Below are 17,392 nucleotides of genomic sequence, written 5' to 3' on the forward strand. Positions count from 1 at the left end.
ATAAAACTTGAAAATGTGTATTCTTAGTGTATATGGTGTATACATTTATATATGGATTTTACCATGGAAAACCCTTTTTTCTATATATATATAACAGACTCATATCTATTTAGTTGGCCGAAGTGTCAATATTTGTTTATTTTTTGTTTATTTGGAGTTTTTCTTTGCACCCCCAAGGAAAAAAAAAATGTACTTCAAAAAGTCTTTTGTATGGTTCTACTTTGAAACACTAGGGGGGTTGTCATTGATTTCTTAAGGGAAGAGGGGGAACTTCCTAAGAGCCTAAGTACAGAAAAAACATAGGTAGATCTGACCTCTTTCTCCGACCGTAGCCTCCTGCTTGGGGGTGGGGGCGCTTGGGGGAGGTCCTCAGATCTATGTCTTATATGTTCCTGCACTCTGCTGTTATCTCCATTCTGTGGCTGCTCTTGGTCAGGGGCGAAGGGAACTCTGCTCTGATCAGCATTTCTGCAATCGACTTTCCTTTCTTCCAGGCTATCATCGGCGGTGGGGTCCTGAAGGCTGTTTCCCATGGTGTGTCTCTGGAATTATCTCTGATCCAATCCCATATTTCATTTAGGAACAGTCTTACTGGGCCTGCCAATGCTGGGGAATATAATAAAGGAAAAATTATTCTGCCATTATTATCTCTCTCCTTCCTGATTAGTAGCTGGTGCCTGGGGACTGCTTTCAATTTTTCTAAGGCTGAGTTCAAGCATTTGTTGTCATATCCTCTGGCTTTGAAGAAACCCACCATATCCTGCAAAGCATCACTTAACTTTGACTCTTCGCTCACTATCCTCTTAATTCGCAGAGCCTGTGAGAAAGGAAGAGATTTTTTTAGGTTAGGATGATGGTTTGAACTAAAATGTAAATACTGGTGGGTATTTGAAGGCTTGTAGAAAACCGTAGTCTGTGGGCCTCCATCTTTATCCAGATATACTAGTGTGTCTAGGAAGGGTAGTTTTTCTCGGCTGTATTCCAATGTGAACTGTAGGTCAGGATGTATCTTATTCAATCCTTCATGATATACCTTGAGTTCCTCTTCTGTGCCTAGAAAGATACCGAAAATGTCATCTATATATCTATAAAATATCTCTGGCTGTTTATTGAGCATTTTTCTTTTATTTTCAATACTGGCATGAACGAAAATCTCTGCCACTGCCACCGATACCGAGGCCCCAATGGCTGTTCCTTTTCCCTGTCTGTAGAACTGATTGTTAAATCTCAACAGGGTGCCACTCAGCACATGGTCAATGCCTTCTTTGATGAGGTATGGTGGGGGGGCTGCCATGTTGAAGTCTGTACACAGTCTCTCTTCCACATATGCGAAGTTTTTCTCGTAAAAGTTCGCCACCACATATGCTGCTTCTTCCTGTGGAATAGAAGGGTATAATGAGACTATGTCAAAAGAAAACAGGATAGCTCCTTCTGGGTATCTCCTTGAACCTTCCATTTTTTGGAGGAAAGAAGTTGTGTCCTGTAATCTCTCTGGAAGCAAATCTAGAAGGGGGGTAAGATAGGTTGTGAGGAGGCGATCCACAGGTCTGGTTGGGGAACTGCATCCACTCAGCACTGGTCTCCCTGGCCATGAACCTGTGCTTGGGTCTATAGCCTTGTGCGTTTTGGGGAGAATATACCAATGTGGGATGCTGGGTCTGTGTTCAAGGAGGGCGTCTCTCTGACCTGCTGAAAAACTCCTTCTCTTCCTTCCTTCTTTACCTGGCCTGTCTAGAGTAAAAAATCTGTTAATTAGTAGCTTACTTTCACGTTCTACTCTCGCCAGAGCCTCCTCTGGGTTTTCTAATTCTATGTAGGTATCTTTGTCTTCTAAATGTTTGTCTCCCATTGCTATGTAGCTGCTTGTTTTCAAAACCACTAAAGCTCCATCCTTATCTGCCTTTTTCACAACAATATCTGGGTTTTCTGCCAATTCTTTCAGAGCTTTCTGTTCCATACTCGTTAGATTCTGTCTCGTTTTCTTCTCCCATGCTTGATATACATCAAACAGTTCACACTTGATTATATTTTCCAAACCTGGCATTTTCCTTGGGGGGAGGGTTTTCATTTTTTTGGAGGGTAGTTGTTGAGGTATTTTCCCTTGTTTCTCTGTATTCCCTGTTGTGCATTCCTGGCTGTAGGGAGGCTGTGAATCTTTTGTTTATAGTCCCTTGTAGGTCTTCCAATGAGGTTTGGAAGTCTTCCCAAAACTTCTTCTTCGCTGGGGGACCTGGAACAAAAGACCTGCCTTTATGCAGAACAGAGAAATGAATCCTGTTGAGGGGAACCTCACTTACCACCAATTCCATGCCCACCTGTCTTGCCCTTCTCCTTGCCACTGTCTTCCTTCTCTTCTTCCTGTTTCCCACTGGGAGTTTCCTCTTTGCTGGTCTGCCCAGCCACTGTGTACTCCCCTCTTGTGGATGTATCTCGTGTTGTACTGCCTCCTCTGTGGAGGGTGGTCCTGCTGTTGCCAGGCGTTCTGAGACCTCTGTTGCCAGGTGTGTTGAGACCTCTGTTGCCTGGGTATCCAGGGCCTTCTCTGCCTGGGGGGTCCTGAAGGAGGGGGGCGCCATCTCGGAGGGTTCTGGGGGGGAGATTGCAGGGGTGGTCTCTGGGTATCTGCCCTGTGGTATCCTTGTGGATGGTAGTCCTGAGGGCTGTTCCCTGTGTTCCTCCTCTGTTCTCCTTGTGTTGTCTCCCTTGCTCTGTTTCTTCTCCTCTGTGGTTGGCTGACTTCCCTCTGTCCTTCTTGGTTTGTTGTTCCCTGTGGGGGGGTATTTTCTCTCGTTTCTGTTTGCTCTTCTGGGGCTTGTTTTCTTTTGTTTGTTTTCTTTCTTGGTTTCTTCTTTTTCTTCCTTTCTTCTGTGGCATAGTCCTGAAAACCCTGCCAAGTGATTGGGTCTGACTGTGGGGCTTCCCTGGTCTCTGTGTCCCTCTGGGCTGGTTCATTCCCTTGTAGTCTCTCCCTATCCTCTAGGGTTTTGGCTGTCATATATTCTGTCTGTTTCGCTACTACATTTTCTAGCATCCCTATTGCACCTATTACCCTTTCCATCAGGTGATGGCATGCATCAATTTCCTGCATTATATGGCTTTGCTTTCCTGTATTTCTTATGATGACACCATCACTTCGGTTTTTCTTTCCTGGATATGCAATTTCATGGGGTCCTAGAACAAACATAGAATCTTCCTTATCTTCTTCTGTAATAAATTCCTCTTCTGTTATGTCAACTTCTTCTATCGAAGGGAAGTGTTCCCAAGTCGACTGTTCTCCTTGACCTTCTGGTTGTGAAGGAACTTCTTCAGGCACCCTCCATGGTCTAGGTTGTTGACTCGGTTGGGAAACTTGATCAAATGGGCCTTCTTTATTTCCCCTCTGGGGTTCTTCTTCTTCTTGGTGGGGCCTTTGTTGATCACCTTCTTCTCTTGTATTTTCTATGGAGCTACTCCCTGGGGGGGTGGGTAGGTGTGTCCCTTCCTCACAACCCTTACTGGTATTGGATGCTTCAGGGTTTTCACTGTGAGAGGGGCTTGACATCTTCCCGTGGTGAAGCTCTTCTACTTCTACTTCTGTTTGTGTTTCCTTGGTTTCTTTTTCTTTGTATGTGTCTCTATCCATGCATACTTTTATCATTTGTTTTTCTTTTTCTGTTAGTACCATCTTTGACTTTTCTTTCATGTACTTCAAGAGGGGGATCTGGTTTGAAATGAGGAAATATTTTTCCTCTGGGGGGGACCTAGAGTCAAATTTTTCTTTTACTTCTAAGGCCCTATTATATGCCTCATGGCAGATAAACCTATATGACCCTGGGTATTTTGTCTTAAGCTCATTTTTCATATCTATGATATCCCATCTAGTCTCTAAGGCCTCTGCCCTCAGATAAGCTGCTACTAAGCCTTGCCATCTTCTAGCTGCATTTCCCCAAATTAATTCCCCCATTTCAATTAACCACATAGGTGGTAGATCACCTCTTGCTCTAGGATAGTTTGTACTCACTGTGGTAAATCTATCTGTAACTCCCTTACCTTCACATCTATCACAGAAATCTACCAAAGCCCATGCCGAGATTTCCTGCTTGTATAGGTAGGTAAGCTTATGGAAATCTGTTTTCTGATCTCCCTCCTCTATTTGATAGCCTACTCTAGGTTCCTCTAGTCTATCTGGGAAGGGGTCTTCGGGAAAACCGATTTCTTTATCTGCTTTCATGAGTAAGGGGGCTAAAGGGGATGCTTCTATAGCTGGGTTACCTTTTGCCCATGCATCAGGGTGGGTCCAACCTCCAGTGAGCTCATAGGGGTTTATAGTAGATTCTTTATCCTTATTTTTCCTATATTTCCTATAGGTACCACTAGCTACTTGATTCTGCATATCTCCCACACTATTGCTCAGTAGGGAGAGCACTTCTGATGCTCTCCCTTCCTCTATTGAGGGGCCTGGGCCCATAGTTACACCTCCCGTTTCTTGTCTATCTTTCATCTTTGCCTGTTGCCTAGTTTCCATTTTATTTGTTTAATTTTCAAGGGGGAGAAACTCTGGGTTCTTTCGGCTAAAAATAGGACTGAGTCCTTCGAAAGGAACCTGCAGAAGGGGGGGGGGGAACTAAAGGCTAGGCAAGGTTAGGTTGGGTGTTGGGAACCAGGATGTCCTTTTAGAGGTTCATATGAGTGTTAGGGGAGAGGGGAAAAAAGGGGGGGGGGTAAGCTATTCTTTCAATTTTTAGTAGTACTTATTTGTCTTTTATATCACACTTATACAATTCCGAATTTTCCTTTTTATATCACTGTCACATAGAAAACTGTATTTTACACTGCTCCCTCTAGTTAATATCCACTCTAGGAGGGCTTGATTTTTTCTAAAACTCTTTCTGTTTAGTATATCTATTTGCTATGCTATTTGTATATTGCCTTGTTTCACTTTATATCATATATCTCTTATATATATAGAGATATATATATGTACATATACACACAAAATTTGAAAAAATATATATATATAGTGGTAATAACAAATGTATATATTTCTTATGTTTTGAAACACACTACACACTCAAAAACCCTGTCAAAAGACTAAAAAATACTATAAACTTGTGCAAAGGTCTACGAAAAATGTATGAAGAAAAACTCAATATATCTAAAAAACTTTGATGAAACTATGTGACTGAGTAAGAACTAAAACGGAAAAAACAACTGGTGCTAAGTATCCTCTTTTTGGGAGGATAACTTAGCTCTAACCTGTCTCCTTGTGCTTTTCCTTGTGGGTAGAAGTTCTTCTCGAAGTAGTTCCACTTTGCTTATTTTCACATAACACTTCACTAAGACATTTGTATACTGCACTGTTTATAAAGTATTTTCTATGTCACTTCTTGGCTGTCTATTATTTTCTTGTTTGTTTCAGGGTATTAACACACACACATCACTTATACACTAACAGTAAAAACCGGGCGCGAGCGCTTTCGGCCGACGAGGCCTCTTCAGGCACCCTGGTTGGTTAATACTGAATCTTTATTTAGAAAGTCTCATTATTTATACATATCTAAACAAAGGGGAACAAATGATGGTGAATGTGGGAGGTAGTCCCTGTCTTTCTTTCCTGTTCCCTGTGTGCCATAGGTGGCGAGGGGAAGTGGGGACTGGGGACTACTCTCTTACATAAAACTTTGAAAAACAGTAACATATATTTTTACAAAACATGATCATAATTTCAATATTTTCTAAAGGGTATATATTTAATTTCATATTCTAATGCGAAATATCCTATCCAGAATTTTTATATCTTCAGACTTGTAGGGGGGCATCTCCAGTAGGTACAGGAACACCTCGGCCAACTTCTAGGATTTTGATAGTAGGCTGTAGAACAGGAACCCTGATAAGGGCTACCACTTGGTCAGGAAGAGGGGTTAGGTTCGATTTAAAAGTTCCCATCCAACTGTTCTGGTGCCTGAGAGCCTGAAAAGAGAAAAACAAAAACAACCACACAAGGTGGGAAAGGGAGGGGAAGGGAAAAAGGTAAAGGAAAAAAACCTGGGTGCCTGCTGTATGGGTATACTAGTGGATGCCTCGTCTTCTCATATGTTAATTTTCTATTTATCTGTCTTAAAAAATGTGTTTTATATCTAATATATAGGTGTGCTGAGATCTGCCTCCCTTGGGACTCCTGCTTCTTTACCTGTATCTCACCTGCACTTAGTTAGTCCTAAGTAGGGGAACTGGGGGAGGAGAGGGGAGGGTTCAGCCACTGTACCTTACTGCTTTCTCTCCATGTGAGAGAGGGAAAAGAAGGTATTAAAACATACTTGTAAATATAACAAAATATTTTTTCTTTGTTTTCTTTTTAATTATTTTTGTATTTTCATATCCTTAATATTCTAAAAAACATTTTTTGTGGGGTTTTCTTTTCCTTTCAGGTGATTTATAATTGTTTTTATAATGTTTTTTAAGGAGAAAAAGGGGGGGGGGCTATTTATTATTTTTTATATTTTATATATATATGTATATGAATATTTTTATTATGGTTTTGTTTCTATTTTATTCTCTAAATTCTATAAATTTTCTTGAAACAAATTTGAATAAGCATGCATGTTTTTCTTTATACACTTCTGCCTAGAGAGTAAAATGTACTTTATCTATATATTTATCTTGTTTTTCTTTTATATCAATTGTTATTTATAAATTCTCGTTTTATTTCTAATATAAACTATGCTGATATCCTCCTCACATAGAACTCCTACCTCTTTACCTGTATCTCTCCTGCACTTAGTTAGTCCTAAGTAGGGGAACTGGGGGAAGAGGGGGGAGGGGTCAGCCTCTATACCTTACTGTTTTCTCTCCATGTGGGAGAGGGAAAAGAAGGTATTAAAACATACTTATAACTATAACCATTGTTTTTGTCATTTTTATATAATTGTTTTTTAATTTTTCATATGAACCCTACTTTTTCTTAAAAAAAACTATTTTGTGGGATTTTCTCTTCTTATAATTGTTTTTGTAATTTTTAATTAATAATAGGGGAGGGAAGATATATGTTCTCTTTAAATTTTGTATATTTTATCTTTTTGAAAACTAAATGTTTATTGTTTTTATTTTGTTTTCTAAATGCTGGTATTTTTTATTTTTTATATATTTTTGGAACATATTCGAAAAAAACATGCAGACCCTCCTGCCTATTTTAAGAAAGAAAAAAGAGGGGTTAACTGTACTTAGGTATATATCTATTTTCTTTTTGTTAATGTATATATATAAAATTGAAAATGTTTATTCTTAGTTATATGTGTATACATTTATATATGTATATATACCTGGAAAACCTCTTTTTTCTATATATATATACAGACTCATATCTATTTATGGCCGAATTTCAATATTTGTATTTTTGTTATTTGAGTTCTGCAAGTAACTTCAAAAATCTTTAGTATGTTCTACTTTGAAACACTAGGGGGGGTTTCATTGATTTCTTAAGGGAAGAGGGGGGAACTTCCTAAGAGCCTAAGTACAGAAAAAACATAGGTAGATCTGACCTCTTTCTCCGACCGTAGCCTCCTGCTTGGGGGGTGGGGGCGCTTGGGGGAGGTCCTCAGATCTATGTCTTATATGTTCCTGCACTCTGCTGTTATCTCCATTCTGTGGCTGCTCTTGGTCAGGGGCGAAGGGAACTCTGCTCTGATCAGCATTTCTGCAATCGACTTTCCTTTCTTCCAGGCTATCATCGGCGGTGGGGTCCTGAAGGCTGTTTCCCATGGTGTGTCTCTGGAATTATCTCTGATCCAATCCCATATTTCATTTAGGAACAGTCTTACTGGGCCTGCCAATGCTGGGGAATATAATAAAGGAAAAATTATTCTGCCATTATTATCTCTCTCCTTCCTGATTAGTAGCTGGTGCCTGGGGACTGCTTTCAATTTTTCTAAGGCTGAGTTCAAGCATTTGTTGTCATATCCTCTGGCTTTGAAGAAACCCACCATATCCTGCAAAGCATCACTTAACTTTGACTCTTCGCTCACTATCCTCTTAATTCGCAGAGCCTGTGAGAAAGGAAGAGATTTTTTTAGGTTAGGATGATGGTTTGAACTAAAATGTAAATACTGGTGGGTATTTGAAGGCTTGTAGAAAACCGTAGTCTGTGGGCCTCCATCTTTATCCAGATATACTAGTGTGTCTAGGAAGGGTAGTTTTTCTCGGCTGTATTCCAATGTGAACTGTAGGTCAGGATGTATCTTATTCAATCCTTCATGATATACCTTGAGTTCCTCTTCTGTGCCTAGAAAGATACCGAAAATGTCATCTATATATCTATAAAATATCTCTGGCTGTTTATTGAGCATTTTTCTTTTATTTTCAATACTGGCATGAACGAAAATCTCTGCCACTGCCACCGATACCGAGGCCCCAATGGCTGTTCCTTTTCCCTGTCTGTAGAACTGATTGTTAAATCTCAACAGGGTGCCACTCAGCACATGGTCAATGCCTTCTTTGATGAGGTATGGTGGGGGGGCTGCCATGTTGAAGTCTGTACACAGTCTCTCTTCCACATATGCGAAGTTTTTCTCGTAAAAGTTCGCCACCACATATGCTGCTTCTTCCTGTGGAATAGAAGGGTATAATGAGACTATGTCAAAAGAAAACAGGATAGCTCCTTCTGGGTATCTCCTTGAACCTTCCATTTTTTGGAGGAAAGAAGTTGTGTCCTGTAATCTCTCTGGAAGCAAATCTAGAAGGGGGGTAAGATAGGTTGTGAGGAGGCGATCCACAGGTCTGGTTGGGGAACTGCATCCACTCAGCACTGGTCTCCCTGGCCATGAACCTGTGCTTGGGTCTATAGCCTTGTGCGTTTTGGGGAGAATATACCAATGTGGGATGCTGGGTCTGTGTTCAAGGAGGGCGTCTCTCTGACCTGCTGAAAAACTCCTTCTCTTCCTTCCTTCTTTACCTGGCCTGTCTAGAGTAAAAAATCTGTTAATTAGTAGCTTACTTTCACGTTCTACTCTCGCCAGAGCCTCCTCTGGGTTTTCTAATTCTATGTAGGTATCTTTGTCTTCTAAATGTTTGTCTCCCATTGCTATGTAGCTGCTTGTTTTCAAAACCACTAAAGCTCCATCCTTATCTGCCTTTTTCACAACAATATCTGGGTTTTCTGCCAATTCTTTCAGAGCTTTCTGTTCCATACTCGTTAGATTCTGTCTCGTTTTCTTCTCCCATGCTTGATATACATCAAACAGTTCACACTTGATTATATTTTCCAAACCTGGCATTTTCCTTGGGGGGAGGGTTTTCATTTTTTTGGAGGGTAGTTGTTGAGGTATTTTCCTTGTTTCTCTGTATTCCCTGTTGTGCATTCCTGGCTGTAGGGAGGCTGTGAATCTTTTGTTTATAGTCCCTTGTAGGTCTTCCAATGAGGTTTGGAAGTCTTCCCAAAACTTCTTCTTCGCTGGGGGACCTGGAACAAAAGACCTGCCTTTATGCAGAACAGAGAAATGAATCCTGTTGAGGGGAACCTCACTTACCACCAATTCCATGCCCACCTGTCTTGCCCTTCTCCTTGCCACTGTCTTCCTTCTCTTCTTCCTGTTTCCCACTGGGAGTTTCCTCTTTGCTGGTCTGCCCAGCCACTGTGTACTCCCCTCTTGTGGATGTATCTCGTGTTGTACTGCCTCCTCTGTGGAGGGTGGTCCTGCTGTTGCCAGGCGTTCTGAGACCTCTGTTGCCAGGTGTGTTGAGACCTCTGTTGCCTGGGTATCCAGGGCCTTCTCTGCCTGGGGGGTCCTGAAGGAGGGGGGCGCCATCTCGGAGGGTTCTGGGGGGGAGATTGCAGGGGTGGTCTCTGGGTATCTGCCCTGTGGTATCCTTGTGGATGGTAGTCCTGAGGGCTGTTCCCTGTGTTCCTCCTCTGTTCTCCTTGTGTTGTCTCCCTTGCTCTGTTTCTTCTCCTCTGTGGTTGGCTGACTTCCCTCTGTCCTTCTTGGTTTGTTGTTCCCTGTGGGGGGGTATTTTCTCTCGTTTCTGTTTGCTCTTCTGGGGCTTGTTTTCTTTTGTTTGTTTTCTTTCTTGGTTTCTTCTTTTTCTTCCTTTCTTCTGTGGCATAGTCCTGAAAACCCTGCCAAGTGATTGGGTCTGACTGTGGGGCTTCCCTGGTCTCTGTGTCCCTCTGGGCTGGTTCATTCCCTTGTAGTCTCTCCCTATCCTCTAGGGTTTTGGCTGTCATATATTCTGTCTGTTTCGCTACTACATTTTCTAGCATCCCTATTGCACCTATTACCCTTTCCATCAGGTGATGGCATGCATCAATTTCCTGCATTATATGGCTTTGCTTTCCTGTATTTCTTATGATGACACCATCACTTCGGTTTTTCTTTCCTGGATATGCAATTTCATGGGGTCCTAGAACAAACATAGAATCTTCCTTATCTTCTTCTGTAATAAATTCCTCTTCTGTTATGTCAACTTCTTCTATCGAAGGGAAGTGTTCCCAAGTCGACTGTTCTCCTTGACCTTCTGGTTGTGAAGGAACTTCTTCAGGCACCCTCCATGGTCTAGGTTGTTGACTCGGTTGGGAAACTTGATCAAATGGGCCTTCTTTATTTCCCCTCTGGGGTTCTTCTTCTTCTTGGTGGGGCCTTTGTTGATCACCTTCTTCTCTTGTATTTTCTATGGAGCTACTCCCTGGGGGGGTGGGTAGGTGTGTCCCTTCCTCACAACCCTTACTGGTATTGGATGCTTCAGGGTTTTCACTGTGAGAGGGGCTTGACATCTTCCCGTGGTGAAGCTCTTCTACTTCTACTTCTGTTTGTGTTTCCTTGGTTTCTTTTTCTTTGTATGTGTCTCTATCCATGCATACTTTTATCATTTGTTTTTCTTTTTCTGTTAGTACCATCTTTGACTTTTCTTTCATGTACTTCAAGAGGGGGATCTGGTTTGAAATGAGGAAATATTTTTCCTCTGGGGGGGACCTAGAGTCAAATTTTTCTTTTACTTCTAAGGCCCTATTATATGCCTCATGGCAGATAAACCTATATGACCCTGGGTATTTTGTCTTAAGCTCATTTTTCATATCTATGATATCCCATCTAGTCTCTAAGGCCTCTGCCCTCAGATAAGCTGCTACTAAGCCTTGCCATCTTCTAGCTGCATTTCCCCAAATTAATTCCCCCATTTCAATTAACCACATAGGTGGTAGATCACCTCTTGCTCTAGGATAGTTTGTACTCACTGTGGTAAATCTATCTGTAACTCCCTTACCTTCACATCTATCACAGAAATCTACCAAAGCCCATGCCGAGATTTCCTGCTTGTATAGGTAGGTAAGCTTATGGAAATCTGTTTTCTGATCTCCCTCCTCTATTTGATAGCCTACTCTAGGTTCCTCTAGTCTATCTGGGAAGGGGTCTTCGGGAAAACCGATTTCTTTATCTGCTTTCATGAGTAAGGGGGCTAAAGGGGATGCTTCTATAGCTGGGTTACCTTTTGCCCATGCATCAGGGTGGGTCCAACCTCCAGTGAGCTCATAGGGGTTTATAGTAGATTCTTTATCCTTATTTTTCCTATATTTCCTATAGGTACCACTAGCTACTTGATTCTGCATATCTCCCACACTATTGCTCAGTAGGGAGAGCACTTCTGATGCTCTCCCTTCCTCTATTGAGGGGCCTGGGCCCATAGTTACACCTCCCGTTTCTTGTCTATCTTTCATCTTTGCCTGTTGCCTAGTTTCCATTTTATTTGTTTAATTTTCAAGGGGGAGAAACTCTGGGTTCTTTCGGCTAAAAATAGGACTGAGTCCTTCGAAAGGAACCTGCAGAAGGGGGGGGGACTAAAGGCTAGGCAAGGTTAGGTTGGGTGTTGGGAACCAGGATGTCCTTTTAGAGGTTCATATGAGTGTTAGGGGAGAGGGGAAAAAAGGGGGGGGGGTAAGCTATTCTTTCAATTTTTAGTAGTACTTATTTGTCTTTTATATCACACTTATACAATTCCGAATTTTCCTTTTTATATCACTGTCACATAGAAAACTGTATTTTACACTGCTCCCTCTAGTTAATATCCACTCTAGGAGGGCTTGATTTTTTCTAAAACTCTTTCTGTTTAGTATATCTATTTGCTATGCTATTTGTATATTGCCTTGTTTCACTTTATATCATATATCTCTTATATATATAGAGATATATATATGTACATATACACACAAAATTTGAAAAATATATATATATAGTGGTAATAACAAATGTATATATTTCTTATGTTTTGAAACACACTACACACTCAAAAACCCTGTCAAAAGACTAAAAAATACTATAAACTTGTGCAAAGGTCTACGAAAAATGTATGAAGAAAAACTCAATATATCTACAAAACTTTGATGAAACTATGTGACTGAGTAAGAACTAAAACGGAAAAAACAACTGGTGCTAAGTATCCTCTTTTTGGGAGGATAACTTAGCTCTAACCTGTCTCCTTGTGCTTTTCCTTGTGGGTAGAAGTTCTTCTCGAAGTAGTTCCACTTTGCTTATTTTCACATAACACTTCACTAAGACATTTGTATACTGCACTGTTTATAAAGTATTTTCTATGTCACTTCTTGGCTGTCTATTATTTTCTTGTTTGTTTCAGGGTATTAACACACACACATCACTTATACACTAACAGTAAAAACCGGGCGCGAGCGCTTTCGGCCGACGAGGCCTCTTCAGGCACCCTGGTTGGTTAATACTGAATCTTTATTTAGAAAGTCTCATTATTTATACATATCTAAACAAAGGGGAACAAATGATGGTGAATGTGGGAGGTAGTCCCTGTCTTTCTTTCCTGTTCCCTGTGTGCCATAGGTGGCGAGGGGAAGTGGGGACTGGGGACTACTCTCTTACATAAAACTTTGAAAAACAGTAACATATATTTTTACAAAACATGATCATAATTTCAATATTTTCTAAAGGGTATATATTTAATTTCATATTCTAATGCGAAATATCCTATCCAGAATTTTTATATCTTCAGACTTGTAGGGGGGCATCTCCAGTAGGTACAGGAACACCTCGGCCAACTTCTAGGATTTTGATAGTAGGCTGTAGAACAGGAACCCTGATAAGGGCTACCACTTGGTCAGGAAGAGGGGTTAGGTTCGATTTAAAAGTTCCCATCCAACTGTTCTGGTGCCTGAGAGCCTGAAAAGAGAAAAACAAAAACAACCACACAAGGTGGGAAAGGGAGGGGAAGGGAAAAAGGTAAAGGAAAAAAACCTGGGTGCCTGCTGTATGGGTATACTAGTGGATGCCTCGTCTTCTCATATGTTAATTTTCTATTTATCTGTCTTAAAAAATGTGTTTTATATCTAATATATAGGTGTGCTGAGATCTGCCTCCCTTGGGACTCCTGCTTCTTTACCTGTATCTCACCTGCACTTAGTTAGTCCTAAGTAGGGGAACTGGGGGAGGAGAGGGGAGGGTTCAGCCACTGTACCTTACTGCTTTCTCTCCATGTGAGAGAGGGAAAAGAAGGTATTAAAACATACTTGTAAATATAACAAAATATTTTTTCTTTGTTTTCTTTTTAATTATTTTTGTATTTTCATATCCTTAATATTCTAAAAAACATTTTTTGTGGGGTTTTCTTTTCCTTTCAGGTGATTTATAATTGTTTTTATAATGTTTTTTAAGGAGAAAAAGGGGGGGGGGCTATTTATTATTTTTTATATTTTATATATATATATGTATATGAATATTTTTATTATGGTTTTGTTTCTATTTTATTCTCTAAATTCTATAAATTTTCTTGAAACAAATTTGAATAAGCATGCATGTTTTTCTTTATACACTTCTGCCTAGAGAGTAAAATGTACTTTATCTATATATTTATCTTGTTTTTCTTTTATATCAATTGTTATTTATAAATTCTCGTTTTATTTCTAATATAAACTATGCTGATATCCTCCTCACATAGAACTCCTACCTCTTTACCTGTATCTCTCCTGCACTTAGTTAGTCCTAAGTAGGGGAACTGGGGGAAGAGGGGGGAGGGGTCAGCCTCTATACCTTACTGTTTTCTCTCCATGTGGGAGAGGGAAAAGAAGGTATTAAAACATACTTATAACTATAACCATTGTTTTTGTCATTTTTATATAATTGTTTTTTAATTTTTCATATGAACCCTACTTTTTCTTAAAAAAAACTATTTTGTGGGATTTTCTCTTCTTATAATTGTTTTTGTAATTTTTAATTAATAATAGGGGAGGGAAGATATATGTTCTCTTTAAATTTTGTATATTTTATCTTTTTGAAAACTAAATGTTTATTGTTTTTATTTTGTTTTCTAAATGCTGGTATTTTTTATTTTTTATATATTTTTGGAACATATTCGAAAAAAAACATGCAGACCCTCCTGCCTATTTTAAGAAAGAAAAAAGAGGGGTTAACTGTACTTAGGTATATATCTATTTTCTTTTTGTTAATGTATATATATAAAATTGAAAATGTTTATTCTTAGTTATATGTGTATACATTTATATATGTATATATACCTGGAAAACCTCTTTTTTCTATATATATATACAGACTCATATCTATTTATGGCCGAATTTCAATATTTGTATTTTTGTTATTTGAGTTCTGCAAGTAACTTCAAAAATCTTTAGTATGTTCTACTTTGAAACACTAGGGGGGGTTTCATTGATTTCTTAAGGGAAGAGGGGGGAACTTCCTAAGAGCCTAAGTACAGAAAAAACATAGGTAGATCTGACCTCTTTCTCCGACCGTAGCCTCCTGCTTGGGGGGTGGGGGCGCTTGGGGGAGGTCCTCAGATCTATGTCTTATATGTTCCTGCACTCTGCTGTTATCTCCATTCTGTGGCTGCTCTTGGTCAGGGGCGAAGGGAACTCTGCTCTGATCAGCATTTCTGCAATCGACTTTCCTTTCTTCCAGGCTATCATCGGCGGTGGGGTCCTGAAGGCTGTTTCCCATGGTGTGTCTCTGGAATTATCTCTGATCCAATCCCATATTTCATTTAGGAACAGTCTTACTGGGCCTGCCAATGCTGGGGAATATAATAAAGGAAAAATTATTCTGCCATTATTATCTCTCTCCTTCCTGATTAGTAGCTGGTGCCTGGGGACTGCTTTCAATTTTTCTAAGGCTGAGTTCAAGCATTTGTTGTCATATCCTCTGGCTTTGAAGAAACCCACCATATCCTGCAAAGCATCACTTAACTTTGACTCTTCGCTCACTATCCTCTTAATTCGCAGAGCCTGTGAGAAAGGAAGAGATTTTTTTAGGTTAGGATGATGGTTTGAACTAAAATGTAAATACTGGTGGGTATTTGAAGGCTTGTAGAAAACCGTAGTCTGTGGGCCTCCATCTTTATCCAGATATACTAGTGTGTCTAGGAAGGGTAGTTTTTCTCGGCTGTATTCCAATGTGAACTGTAGGTCAGGATGTATCTTATTCAATCCTTCATGATATACCTTGAGTTCCTCTTCTGTGCCTAGAAAGATACCGAAAATGTCATCTATATATCTATAAAATATCTCTGGCTGTTTATTGAGCATTTTTCTTTTATTTTCAATACTGGCATGAACGAAAATCTCTGCCACTGCCACCGATACCGAGGCCCCAATGGCTGTTCCTTTTCCCTGTCTGTAGAACTGATTGTTAAATCTCAACAGGGTGCCACTCAGCACATGGTCAATGCCTTCTTTGATGAGGTATGGTGGGGGGGCTGCCATGTTGAAGTCTGTACACAGTCTCTCTTCCACATATGCGAAGTTTTTCTCGTAAAAGTTCGCCACCACATATGCTGCTTCTTCCTGTGGAATAGAAGGGTATAATGAGACTATGTCAAAAGAAAACAGGATAGCTCCTTCTGGGTATCTCCTTGAACCTTCCATTTTTTGGAGGAAAGAAGTTGTGTCCTGTAATCTCTCTGGAAGCAAATCTAGAAGGGGGGTAAGATAGGTTGTGAGGAGGCGATCCACAGGTCTGGTTGGGGAACTGCATCCACTCAGCACTGGTCTCCCTGGCCATGAACCTGTGCTTGGGTCTATAGCCTTGTGCGTTTTGGGGAGAATATACCAATGTGGGATGCTGGGTCTGTGTTCAAGGAGGGCGTCTCTCTGACCTGCTGAAAAACTCCTTCTCTTCCTTCCTTCTTTACCTGGCCTGTCTAGAGTAAAAAATCTGTTAATTAGTAGCTTACTTTCACGTTCTACTCTCGCCAGAGCCTCCTCTGGGTTTTCTAATTCTATGTAGGTATCTTTGTCTTCTAAATGTTTGTCTCCCATTGCTATGTAGCTGCTTGTTTTCAAAACCACTAAAGCTCCATCCTTATCTGCCTTTTTCACAACAATATCTGGGTTTTCTGCCAATTCTTTCAGAGCTTTCTGTTCCATACTCGTTAGATTCTGTCTCGTTTTCTTCTCCCATGCTTGATATACATCAAACAGTTCACACTTGATTATATTTTCCAAACCTGGCATTTTCCTTGGGGGGAGGGTTTTCATTTTTTTGGAGGGTAGTTGTTGAGGTATTTTCCTTGTTTCTCTGTATTCCCTGTTGTGCATTCCTGGCTGTAGGGAGGCTGTGAATCTTTTGTTTATAGTCCCTTGTAGGTCTTCCAATGAGGTTTGGAAGTCTTCCCAAAACTTCTTCTTCGCTGGGGGACCTGGAACAAAAGACCTGCCTTTATGCAGAACAGAGAAATGAATCCTGTTGAGGGGAACCTCACTTACCACCAATTCCATGCCCACCTGTCTTGCCCTTCTCCTTGCCACTGTCTTCCTTCTCTTCTTCCTGTTTCCCACTGGGAGTTTCCTCTTTGCTGGTCTGCCCAGCCACTGTGTACTCCCCTCTTGTGGATGTATCTCGTGTTGTACTGCCTCCTCTGTGGAGGGTGGTCCTGCTGTTGCCAGGCGTTCTGAGACCTCTGTTGCCAGGTGTGTTGAGACCTCTGTTGCCTGGGTATCCAGGGCCTTCTCTGCCTGGGGGGTCCTGAAGGAGGGGGGCGCCATCTCGGAGGGTTCTGGGGGGGAGATTGCAGGGGTGGTCTCTGGGTATCTGCCCTGTGGTATCCTTGTGGATGGTAGTCCTGAGGGCTGTTCCCTGTGTTCCTCCTCTGTTCTCCTTGTGTTGTCTCCCTTGCTCTGTTTCTTCTCCTCTGTGGTTGGCTGACTTCCCTCTGTCCTTCTTGGTTTGTTGTTCCCTGTGGGGGGGTATTTTCTCTCGTTTCTGTTTGCTCTTCTGGGGCTTGTTTTCTTTTGTTTGTTTTCTTTCTTGGTTTCTTCTTTTTCTTCCTTTCTTCTGTGGCATAGTCCTGAAAACCCTGCCAAGTGATTGGGTCTGACTGTGGGGCTTCCCTGGTCTCTGTGTCCCTCTGGGCTGGTTCATTCCCTTGTAGTCTCTCCCTATCCTCTAGGGTTTTG

The 17,392-nt window shown here is 40.9% G+C and overlaps 1 protein-coding gene across 1 annotated transcript; it reads right to left on the reverse strand.

Moving 5' to 3' along the window:
* Positions 1-314: 314 nt before the first annotated feature.
* On the reverse strand, positions 315-1,957 carry LOC147466433 (uncharacterized; the record flags this gene model as incomplete). The annotated part of the gene is made up of 2 exons (XM_086535487.1): positions 755-1,957; positions 315-542 (listed from the first exon to the last, which is right to left on the reverse strand). Coding segments are annotated over exons 1-2 (1,431 nt in total), but the record flags the coding sequence as incomplete, so codon positions are not given.
* Positions 1,958-17,392: the final 15,435 nt, after the last annotated feature.

This window comes from Penaeus japonicus, unplaced genomic scaffold, assembly GCF_977035675.1.
Source record: "Penaeus japonicus unplaced genomic scaffold, GWHDUDI00000001_assembly GWHDUDI00000972, whole genome shotgun sequence".
In the NCBI taxonomy this organism is placed as follows: domain Eukaryota; kingdom Metazoa; phylum Arthropoda; class Malacostraca; order Decapoda; family Penaeidae; genus Penaeus; species Penaeus japonicus.